General features: G+C 42.7%; 1 protein-coding gene across 2 annotated transcripts in view; it reads right to left on the minus strand.

The window, feature by feature from the left end:
* Nucleotides 1-12737, minus strand: part of LOC108790310 (cAMP-specific 3',5'-cyclic phosphodiesterase 4D) — a 276758-nt gene that overhangs the window by 26754 nt on the left and 237267 nt on the right. Inside the window, exon 1 of one of the 2 annotated variants that reach the window (XM_018560540.1) lies at nt 5699-5746. The exons of the other annotated variant lie outside the window; for it this stretch is intronic. Within the exon in view, the coding sequence (XP_018416042.1) occupies nt 5699-5746 (48 nt within the window). Of the gene's footprint in view, nt 1-5698; nt 5747-12737 lie in introns of those variants that run through there. 2 annotated transcript variants of the gene reach the window in all.

The raw sequence follows: 12737 nt of genomic DNA on the forward strand, positions 1-12737 counted from the left end.
TTTATATATATGTATATATATATATATATATATATATATATATATATAGGGATGCACAGATACAATTTTTGCGAGTACAAGTACTGATACTTGTCCAACTACTCGCAGATACAAGTACTGATACATTTTTGTTTATTGTCATGTGACAGTTTTTCTAAAACAATATTGACTAATGATTTCAGGACAGTGGTGGAGCGCCAGAGCCAGGTCCCAGCTACAACCGCTGCAACCCTGGTAGTTCTCCTGAAAATGCCAAGTATTGGCCTATTGGCCCTGGTATCTGAACTGGTATCTGAACATCCCTAGTATTTACATATTCTGGGCCAGCATTACAGGATTTAAAAAAAAAAACCAAGCTCTCGTTCACCTCTGTAGCTATAGGCATAATGGAGCAATTCATTTTTAATGTTGATTACAGAGACACGGAAATGAAATAACACGGAATCTTGGCAGACTGACAGCCATCTAAAAAGGTAAACACAAAGCATGTTTTTCTAAGCTGTTAGAAACTGACTGAAACCTGACAAAGTGTGCATCGGGATCTTTGAGGATCTTGAAGAATCTATTTCAGGAGCAGTATAGAGGTCAGAGATGGCTTGTTTTAAACCTCTATTGCTTCTTATTAAGAATATGAGAAAACAAACTGGCACTGGGACTTTTTAGGTGCTACAGTGATGCATTAGACATGCACATCTAAAAGCAATTTCTTTTATTATTACAAAAGTCATAAAACGTATAAATCAGGCTAAACACTTATCAAAACAGTTAATTACAGAATTGTGAACACCCACGTATACTGGTCTCAAGTACCCTACCAGTCATCCTTCTATAGACACAACATATAGAACAGTTATATCATATTGAATTATGCTGATTTTGCTGGTGGGATCGGGGTGATGCTCTACCTGTCTATCAGATCATGTTATATGTAGAACATCATCCCTACCCCATCAAATGAATCAGTGTCATAAATAACTGTTCTAAATGCTATTTCAATAGAAGGCTGACTGGTGGGATACTTGAAGGTACTATATGTGGGAGTAGCCAATTGTTTAATCTAATGTTAACCATTTGGATAAGTGGCAAGCCTGTTTTATGGCTTTTATAGTTTGTCTATGTATTTTCATTGCAATATTAGGGATGGGGTGCAATTAACTATTTATATAATGCCTGTAAAGAATAATGTGTAAATACTGTAATGTCCATAGTCTGGGCACAAGTGCACTTGTTAAGTTGAGGTTTTGCCCACCAGGTGTAATATGGTCATGCACAGCAGTGCAGCAAGGTGTTGTACTTTGTCCTGGAGAGATTGGAAGAAAGCCATAGCAAGAAACCACCAATAACGGAATGGTAGGGTGGCTAGGGACCACCTGACAGATTCAGACAAAAGTATGGGAAATACTGTACTACATGAATGACTGGAGTTCCTTGAAGGATCATGTCGTATGACTGTGCTGGATAACAGGATTTTGTATGAACAGACACCACATTTATGCAGGGAAGCACAACACATTGAAGCCATGTATTCAGTGACAACCTAGACTGTGTAGTGCACTGATTTGGTGTAGCCAGCATCCTGCAGTCACCACCACACTGCAATATAATGTGCAAGAAAGGAATGCAGTGCATTCAAACTACACAATATGCGTACACTTTGTAGTCAGGCTGAATGCTTTGGACACAGGTGTAATACAGGTATCCCTAAACCCTGTTTGTCAATGGATTTGCCTCTTTGACCAGTTTGTGTTGTTAATGTCCTCTGCAATTAGCTCATATGAGATTTTTGTAGAGTTTTTTTTCCTCTGGAATAAAACAGAAAATTGCTCCCCAATGGGCCCCCACCCTCATCTATAAACATGTCCACATACTATGGAGAAAAACAGATTATCTAAGTGGTTTTGTTTTGTCAGTCAGCAGAATGCACACCATCAGCATCTTAGGCCAGGGATAGGGAGAATACTCTGCAGATACATTTCACCCAGTCAGGAATATTCTTTATCGACTCATTATATTCACTCCTGAGTACACTGCATGGATACACAGCAATCAGTGAGGAGCATACTTTGTGCACATTTCCTGGAATTCATAGAGTCATAGCAACTGACGTGAAATACGTTAATGTAGGCCAACACAGAGGCCAGAGTCTCCATACTGGACATACTCTTCAGTCCAGCCCAGTAATGCTGAACTTGGAAAAAAAAAATCACAGGCCCAGCCACTGAGTTTTGTTGTTGGTTGGGCGACTCTGAGAGACTAGTTCCATATAAAAAGGTCCACCTACCTTGCAAATGGCAGTGAAAAACAGTAGACGAATTTCATACATACTAGTGGGCTGTCTAGTGACTATAGAATCTGCACACTGCCAACCACTGTCCATGACAAGGAAAGGGGACCAGATAGGGAACTAGTCCCTTGGCTTCCCAATCAGGTGCTGCTCACTGTCAATCAAACTCTGCATCATTGGTTGCTAGAGCGCTTTTGCAACCAATGACACATTCTTTGGACCATTCATCTGCTGGCCAGGAAATTTCTCAGCAAACAGCTGAATGTCAACAAAGGGGTTGGGATGTTGGCTGACATCATTGACTAAATATGGCCATTGTCCCATTTGGGTAATAACATCAGCCACTATTTCTGGCTGGCTGGTGAATGGGGGCAGAGATGCTTCAATGGGTGCTAGAACGCTAGCCTACTAGCGGCCAACTAATCCTGAGTGGGAGGCAGCCAACTAACCCTGAGTGGGAAGCTGCCACATTCACAACAGCATTCAAACAGCCCGCTGTGTAGTAAAGAGTAGGGCATGTTTGGGCATAATAAGTCGTTTGGAGTAAACTGCAGTGATCAATGCAATTATATATTGTATGAAGCCAGGAACACATTGGATGGATACATTGTATGTAGCTAACTGTACACAGCATAGTACGCTGTATGCAGACCCAGGGCATACTCCACACACTGTATTAAATAAGCAGTTCCCTGTATTGATACATTGTATGCAGTCAGACATATATTGTAGTTAGGCTGGATTTACACCATTTACCGGACCAGATCTGGAACGCAGTACATTGCGTTTTTGCCGCGATTTTGCTGCGTTCCAGAGCTGGTTTTAAAATGGGTTTTCAGGTGCATTCCATGCATTTTTGATGCGTTTCTATGCGTTCCAGTGCATTCCAGACCTGACAAAATGAGACATGCAGTATTTTTCTGGCCTGGTCTGGAACGGACTGCACTGGTGTGAACAGAGGCCAGAAATAGCATAGGGATACATTAGGATGCATTTTGGGTGCGGAAACAATCGGGTCTGGTCTGAAGATGATCTGGATGTGGTGTGAATGGGCCCTTTTATTCATTAAAGGAGAATACTGCATGGATACATTTTATACAGCAAGGGGTAAACTATATGGATACAATGTATACAGGAATGTACCGAATGTACTATATAGATACATTGTATACAGCCAGGGATATACTGTAATGGGTACAATGTATGCAGCCAGGGATATAATATATGGATACATTGTATACAGCCACTGATATACTGTATGGGTACAATGTATACATCCAGACATATACTATATGAATACAATATATGCAGCCAGGTATATACTTTATGGGTACAATGTATGCAGCCAGGAGTATGGATATACATAGTAGCATACTATATATAGTAGTCAATGGTGAGTTTACTGCATGAATACTTAATATTGAGGGGAGTGTACTTTAGAAGTGGTTTATCTTCAGTGAAGGGTATCATAGTCCATGTTATAGTGTATACAGCTGAGTTTTTGCTGTATGACGACATTTCATTATGACTACATGGCTTTGTTTGAATTTCAAAAACAGACATACTGCACATCCTTTCTGTGGGCATCATAGTGCAATTCCATCTTCTCTTCCTAATCCAGTAAGCATGTCTATCCCTTTTGCATTCATTATGCAACACAATAGCCATCTTATGAGCCAAATCCACCTCTTGTGTATTTCACTGTAAGAACGGCTGTGCATTACCTCGAAATGCAGCCTCTGCCCATACTAAAGCCTATACCTGCATGTGTGCTATGGCAGTACTGACACAAAGAGGGTGCCTATCAGTCAGCACAATGGTGCTTCTCTTCACATGAATGTGCATGTCCTGAGCTTTGTTCATACTTGCTAATAAAAAAATGTTGTTTTAAATCACGCGGTCATCCCTAACACGTCTGCATATTAAAAGCTGGTGGACTATGCGGAATCAGTTCCTTCCAATGTGCGTGAAATACTTGAATCAAGATGTCAACAAAACTGTTCACAATGAAGAAGAATTGTATGCACCTTCTCAGCTAAATGGGCTGACTAAACCCATGCTCCCACTCAGTGGATGAAGCACAGTGCTGTGAAGACAGCAGAGAGGTGGCTGACAAAGCCTTACCACGCACAGTAAAAATGCTGACAGGCACTTCTGATATGTGCACACCATTTTCTATCCAGGGATATTGGGGAATAGGCATAAGATGCATCCATCAATTACCCAACACCCACCTATCCATCCATTATCTACATAATGGGTTGGTGGATGGATGGATGGATAGGTATCCATCTTTTATATCTGTCTAGCCACCAATTAATCTTTCCAAAATGGACACATAGACAAACATGACAAACAAAAACCAGAACAGGTATGACGTCTTTTGCGATCCTTATGAAATATAAAGCTGAACTGTTGGCTTTCTTTCCAATATCCTAACGCGCCAAATCTAATTTTCCATCTCAGGCTTAATCAGCCGCGTTCTGCCCATTTTTAAGCGGTGAAAGCCTAATTAGCCCTCTGGGTTTTGAGAGCCTTCAATACCCCAGCACTGATTAGCATGCTACAGTCACACTTAGCAGGCAGGTATAATACACCTCATTACCAGGGGGGATGTGAACCTGCAGATGTCACTGGAAGGGCTGAGGCTAGCTGCAAGGATGTAGGGGCCACATGCTTCTAGGATACAGGGGCCACATGCTTCTATCTGCTCTTAGGGGAGCAATGTTCATTTTTTACAGGCATTGATTATAATTAGATGTAATCCCCTACCATCTACAAGGGGTCTAAGAATAGGAGTGATCAATACTCAATGATTGCACACAACATAATTGGTTTAGATGAAGGTTTCATATTGCTCCCAAACTCCTGAGTCAATAAGATATCTATTAGTGTAACAAATGAATATAATCAGGGATGGGCCACACTACAAACTGAGCAAGCCAGTCATAGACAGTCAGATGTTATAACGCTGATCCTCCATGTTGTATAAGACGGGGCACGCACGATGAGTCAAACATTGTCAATTTTTCAAACAACTTTATGCGGAAGTAGACATAGAAATTTGCCAGCATGCTGCAAATGATCCACGGCTGCAATTATAAACACAGCAGTCACTACATTGCATTGTATACAAGATTAGGTTAGTGTATGGGCGGCATCATCAACTGAGCACTGCACATCCCTCTCTATGTACAAATGTAAACAATCCCACTAGTCAATGCATTATTTCATATTACAGGGAGAGACCAGACCATGCATGTGCAGTCACACGCATCCGCATCTGACAGCTTAAAAACAAATGACTGATTCTGGAAGTATAGTCAATTCTGCAAGGTACAGAGCAGCAAGATCTACCAAAAGCATCTAATACAAAGCCAGACCTATACACCATTGCACAGTGACATCATTTACCTTGATGTAGCCCCAGGACACAGATAGCAAATAGTTGGCTTCAGGCATTTTGAAGGAGAGATTGTTTACCAACAGAGAAGAAAAACTGTACGCTTGATATACAAATAATAATAAAAGAGTTAGTCTGAAAATTCCCTTTTGTCACTTAGTTCCAGAGTTGGATTTAGGTACAGACGCTGCATTGTGCCATAAAATCCCTTTGATTCAGGTTGTAGGAATCCCATTTGTACACATCCATAGGGTGCTGGTAGTCCAGGAGGAGCAGCAGCAGCAAGGAGGCAGTTGTGCTTGAATAGAAATCCACCGAGCTGGGAATCAGCATGTTTCCTGTGTACCAGGTCCTGATGAATTATGTATGCCAAGATGCTCTGCTGCTAAGAAGGCTTTCTGTGCCAACAGCATAAAATAGGGACCTTCAAGGAAAGCCATAAACAGTCCTGGAAAGACCCACCCACAAATCTTTCAGCCAGCCAATCAGTGCGCTTCTTAAAGTCAGTTAGGATGGGATAAACACGGCATCATGCACTGGACGTTCTGATTGGCTGGAGATGAGAAATCTCCTTGGAACATTGCTTTTCTCTCTCTCTCTCTCTCTCTCTCTGTTCCTCTGTAAGTGACATTTAGTAATGGAATCCCTGTAGCACCAGCTAGTCAGAGAGAAGATTAATTAGCACACTTTTTCTTTTGTGCTTTCTAATTTGCCTGATATTTCCTGGGGAGGCGAGCAGGAGTCCTTGCTGCTCTCTCAGACACTGCCAGTGATTTGCAGGGATTTAGAACGAGCTACTCATAGAATATGGATGAGCAAATAGAGCACAAGACTCCTGAGAATGCAGCGCCGGGGTGAGTATCATCTATGAATATTGAGCTGCTGTCGCAATGAAAATAGATCTCGTCTGACAGCTTGGATGTATGTTACCTGTAGAGGACAGACAATGGCAGAAACCTGCACATCGCCCAACCTTACTGCTCCTATGTAAAGAACAACTTCTGAATGGAAACAGAAAAGGATGTTGTTTTTAATGTGTAACTTTGTGACCAAATCAATATTATCAATGAAATATTTGTAAATAATATTTAGTACTTTATTTGGTTTGATAGCTCTGCACAGGCTCTGGAAGTATTCACAATGGCCCAATGAAAATGGAAAAAAGGGTATCCTAAGGGTCACGGGAGGACATATACTAGCGTTCTCCCGTGACCCAAAGCTCAGTATATGGCGAGCTACAGCTTGCGGTATACTGAGACCGCTGAAGCCGGGATGGATACCGACATTACTGTCGAGATCCACCCAGCTGCGTGAGTGACAACTGGCTCTGCCTATCTAGAGATAGAGCCAGCTGTACCCGCCCCCCCCCCAGTCAGCGCTGGAGGATCGGACAGGGGAGGAGGGGAATCCCTACAGTGAGACGTGAGTGACAGTCACAGCTCTCTGCAGGGACAGGATCGAGAGGTGAGCGAGCGACAATATGGAACATGGAGCTGGCTTCCCGGTCAATCAGGAAGCCGGCGGCCAGGTAATGACTCGCCACCTGGCTTCCTGATTGGCTGTGAAGTTGGATTCCCAGCCAAACAGCCAGCTCGCTGCTACCTTCCTGGTTGTTTAGGATATAGATATGGGATAGCAAAGAACAAGGTGGACATAAAAGGATTTGTAAGACACAGAAGATGCTTTTTAATAATACTATTAGACGGACATGAGGATTTTAACACTATTGTTTGCAATAAGTTCTCCTTTTTCAGCCAGACGGCTCGATGCTGATTGGCTGGAAAGCTGACTTCACAGCCAATCATGGAGCTGGCTTCCCGGGCAATCAAGAAACTAGGCGGCGGGTAAACACATGCTGCCCGGCTTCCCGATTGGCTGACTTGCTAGCGGAAGTACCGGTATTCAGGAAATAGCTGTAAAGGAGAACCTGTAATTCACCTGCACTACAAAAAGTAACAGGAAACCCGACGACGTGCATTAGATCAAGGTAACACTTTCTCCCCTACTACTGCCATAGCTCTCCTAAACCCTGGACTTATGAGACACTCAGTTTTCCCAAAGTCCAGTGCTTGGTACCCAAGAGGCCAATCACTAGGCCAATCACAGTTTTGCCCAATTTTGCCATTGGGGCACTCAAATGAATGGCAACACAGAGCAACTCCAGCACTGTTAATGTAGGTGCATTGTGCGGTACAGTACGTTAATCGCACAAAACCATGTGATTAACGCACTGGTTTGGTGTGAACGGCCCCTTTTTAGTCATTAATCCAGATCAAACAAATATACATTGCACAACAATGTATTTCTTTAAATACTTTTCCAAGCACTTTACAGCCATCATGTTTCCAAACTCTCTGTTTCGCTTCCCTGAACTTCCTGTCCAGTACAAGATCATAAGGGAAAGGGCAGTCTCCAGCAGCCATCCATCTACTAGTTTGTAGAAGGAAGAAGCGGGGAGTGTCTTGCCTTGCTGTGTCTGTGTGTTTAGCACACACAAAAGTAGCTCCATGGGACCCTGCAAGTGAAAGCAGTCACCCTAAAATATCGATATATTATACGATATCAAGAACAGTGCTCAGGAGACCAGCTGATTTTGCAGTAAACAGAAACTTTTAAACATCAAGAAATGACCGGACTCCATGTCAGTCTATACATGTGCCCGTTTACATCAGATTACCCCGATCCAGCATGATCGCGGGAATCCGTCGGAAAAAAACAAAACTCTGTTGTGTTTGTTTTTCCGGACCTGGCCGCATTCGGGGATAACTGGGTGTAAATCGGACACTCATCCGAAATCGACAAATAAATAAGCACAAAAGCGCCAGCAACATGAGTCAGTGATGAGGGGAGAGGAAAATCTTCAGTGTATTGCACTTTCAGGGCTGCTCTCGCTGGTTAGGGAAACCACATAGCTGAAATATAAAACACAGAGAGCGCCTCCATCGTGTAAAATCTTGAACAGATCAGGTAAAACAGACTTAGCCTGTCGGCTGTCAGTCCTTCTTTGGTTGACGCGTTTCCATCAGAACCAATAGACTGATTTCTATCTCGTTTTGTACAAATCCAACTTTTTTTTAAATTATTGTTCATTAAAAGGGTTTTACACGATGGAGGCGCCCTCTGTGTTTTATATTTCGGACACTCATCCGAAATATATATAAACTCTCATTTGGAGGAAGACATAAATAATTGTTTAGCAGAAAGGAAAGTGTTAAGACTTCTGATCATGCGTTTAATGCTGTCCATGTCTCCCTGTCCAGGTCATCCCCATTTCCTGTACGCAGGGGTGAGTGAATAAATATGGAATTCAGGAGTCAGTCTGTCCAATCCAGGAGCCAGCAGAACTTTTTTTTTTTTAGACCGCAACCAGAGAAAACCTTAAATATTGGGCACTAGCTGTAATTGTTATGGGGCATTGGCTACCTGGCTCCTGGGCTTTTTCCAGCCCTGCCTATATGAGTGTCACAGAAACAGGAAGTAAGCGAAAAATCTCCACAGTCGAGTCAAAGCCAGTAATAAAAACCTGGCAGAAATGTTAACTCCTATCCAAAAATGAATACATTTTTGTATGACGTATTCTCTTGAGATAGAAAGACAAAAAGAAGATAAACCAACAATTATTTTGGACGAAAAGAGAGACTCCGATTTTAAAACCAGAACTAAATCCAAAACTAAAAATCTCAGAATCTCAGTAGCATGCCCTACATGATAAATATCCCACCTTTTAGTGTACCCAATTACTATTAAATGTCAATTGCCAACATAACACTTACATTGCTTTTCTGGTTTCTACAAGTACAATACATTACAATGCTCAACATCTGTTTAACCCAAGGTTTACCTCCTAGCGTGCTAAACCTCCCAGCATGCTTTGCCAGCCATTTCTTAGTTCAACTCCAATGTAGAATAATTCTTAATATGCGCAATACAGCAGCACCGGTGTGTCTGGAAGTAAATTGGGCACACTGGGTCACTATGCCATACCTTTCCTGTACTTAATGGGGAATGCAGCAGTGAGATGTCCCAGTTCTTGCCATCCCGCTGCCACACACAAAAACCATAATAATGGCGTTACATTCTGTCATCTACCCATTCACTTTATACACAGAGAAAGTACAATTCTTATCCCTCTATAAGATAAGATGACAGACGGCGGAATGCCAGAGAAATAAGCAAATGATATATCCTGTCAGCGTAGGAAACAAAATTGGAGGATTGTGTTTCTCACCACCATGTCAGATATAACTCCTTTGCCAACATGCGTCCCCACGGATCCTATTCTAAAAGTAAATATGTATTTCTATATTGAATCTCCACTTTCGGTCTAGAAGATTGTAAACTTACTTATTGAAGATGCCCATAGGATGTACTTCCTCAATGCACTGACACAATTACACTCAGCCCTGTGAATATGGACTTCCTTGTATAACAACTCTCACAGAGCCGCCTTCTGAACTACAACTCAACATCTGAACAATGTATCATCATCATTGCTTGCTAGGAGCAATGCATGATGGGATATGTAGTCATGCGAAATCGTGATTGCGTCACATCAAGCAGCAGGAAAGAGATGCAGAGCACACTGGGAATCCAGGAAGTTGATGAAAGTGATGGGCAGACGGAAGGCAGCACTCACTACATAAAAGGGATTATTTCCAGTAAGCTTTGATTGCATTATGAAAAACAAGTCTAGTATGTATTCCTATTACAATGTTAATGTCATAACAGGAGAGTATATGCTGGGACTTTACAACTCCTTTAACTAAAACGCGTTTGGGGCCCTGACATGAGCCTTTGACCATAACTATATTCTTCAAGCAAACAGAGACAGGACAGACTTTGTGTGCTTCCCCAAACACACCTCCCTTCATCCTGACTCCAACTAACTACTCAGGACCACTCTCTACCCCACTATACCCAACATACCCTACACCACATCAAAATACTTACCACTCATCTACACGTTATAAAACTGAGGCGATAGATAGAGTTACTATGTCCACAATCCTGAATGAACAGGAAGTGATGTAGAGCACTCCCTGTTCATTCACAACTGGGAACACAGTAAGCTGATCGCTGAGTGCTTGTACTCCGCTCTCCGTCCTGACTCGCCTGTCATAGGAGGCTGAAAGGGGCGGTGCAGGAAGAGAGCTCAGTCTCCAGTGAAAGCTCTGCCCCACACCACTTGGCATCCTGAGCTTTCTCCTCCCTGCTCGGCCTTCTGAAACCTTCTCTCCTTGCCAATGGGCACCAGTCTGTGTCCCCTCAGAGCAGCTGGCATTGGAGGGGACACAGACTGGCACCCAGCGGGATGGGGAGAAGCAGTCATGATGCACTGAATTTTCGGCTGCATTTTAGACCGCTATGGTACTTTTCAGCATTTTGCCCATAGTACCATTTTCGGCCGAAATGTTTTGATGCATTTCTAATTTACACACACTACAGCACTTACTAAAGAGCATCTGTACCCATAAATGTATCTTAATCCCCATGCAAAGACTCACAAATACCTGTTTATCCTCCCAGCGAAGTCCACCCCATGCAGTTTCATGTAATGGTGTGGCAACCACGCTGCACTCCCCCTAAATTCACAGCAGAGTTGCCACTCTCGTGTAGGCTACATCCACCAACTCTGAGCTGCGGTGCTTGGGAGGGGGAGCATGTGAGACACAAATGGAGGATTTGGCTCAGTCAGAGACGGTAAAGGAAGCTTTTATTTTACTTCAAGAGGCTTGAGCATCACATTGTGATGATAGTAGAGATTTATTCCTTGTTAGTCTGACGTACAGGAGCCTAGTCTAAACAGACCCCTGATATTTCCCTTTTAAAATAGAAAAACAGATTGAGGACACAGAGTCCTCAATCTCTTTTTCTGTATCCACCTGTTATCAATGAACAGGAATCCTCTATACTGAGTGTCCCTTTTCATTCATAACTTGAGAATATAGTATAATTACTATAAACCACAATTATGAATGAACAGGAGGGGATATAGATCACTCCCATTTCATAATTGAGGATATAGTACACATACCATATCCTCAATTATCTACAAACACTCGATCACTGAGTGTTTGTAGCCTGCTCTCCTCTCTGACACACACTGTCACAGCGCTGACTCCGCCCCCACACCGCTCTGCCATAGGCGGCCGAGAGGTGTGGGAGGAGAGACACCGGCCACTCACAGCGCTCTTGTCCCGCAGCGCTTGGCCGGCTGTCACTTTCTCTCCTCTCCGCTGGGACACAGAGCAGCGCCCAGCAGGGAGGAAAGAAATCACGGATGCGCCGATGTATCGGCAGGAAAATGGCACATTTAGCCAAAAGTGCCATTTTCGACCGATATGTTTCGGCGGCCGATATATTGGTGCATCCCTGATATATATATACACACATACACACACACACACACACACACACACTTGCACAAGAAGAAAAAAAAAACACACTGTAATATTTCATTGGCAGCCTTTAGCTTGAATAATGGCAGATAGTAACGGTCGCATCCTTTCGATAAGTTTATGCAATGTCACAACATTTATTTCCCTCCATAGTTGCATTAAACTTTTCCCCAGAGAGAGAGTCGGACCACTGTGTAAAGTCTTCTCCAGCACATCCCAAAGCTTCTCAATGGGTTCAAGGGTCTGGATTCTGTGGTGGCCAATCCATGTGTGAAAATTATGTCTCGTGCTACCTGAACCACTCTTTCACAATCTAAGCCCAATGTATCCTGGCATTGTCTTCTTGGAATATGCCCAATGTGCCATCAGGGAAGAAAAAATCCACCGATGGAAAAACCTGTTCATTTAGTATATTCAGGTCGGCAGCTGACCTCATTTTTTTGGGGACATAATGTTGCTGAACCTAGACCTATTATCCAATAAAGAGCTCTGACCTATTTACTTAGCTAAATCCAGGTGGTGACCAGGCAGCATATTATACACACACACACACATATATGTACAAAGAGGGGGAGAGAGAGAGCGCAAACCCTAGATGAAAAGTTTAACCAATTTTAGAAAGATATCTGCTGAGCACAAAAAAAAAAAAAAA

The sequence above is a fragment of the Nanorana parkeri genome, unplaced genomic scaffold, assembly GCF_000935625.1.
Source record: "Nanorana parkeri isolate BGI_ZX_2015 unplaced genomic scaffold, ASM93562v1 scaffold463, whole genome shotgun sequence".
In the NCBI taxonomy this organism is placed as follows: Eukaryota; Metazoa; Chordata; class Amphibia; order Anura; family Dicroglossidae; genus Nanorana; species Nanorana parkeri.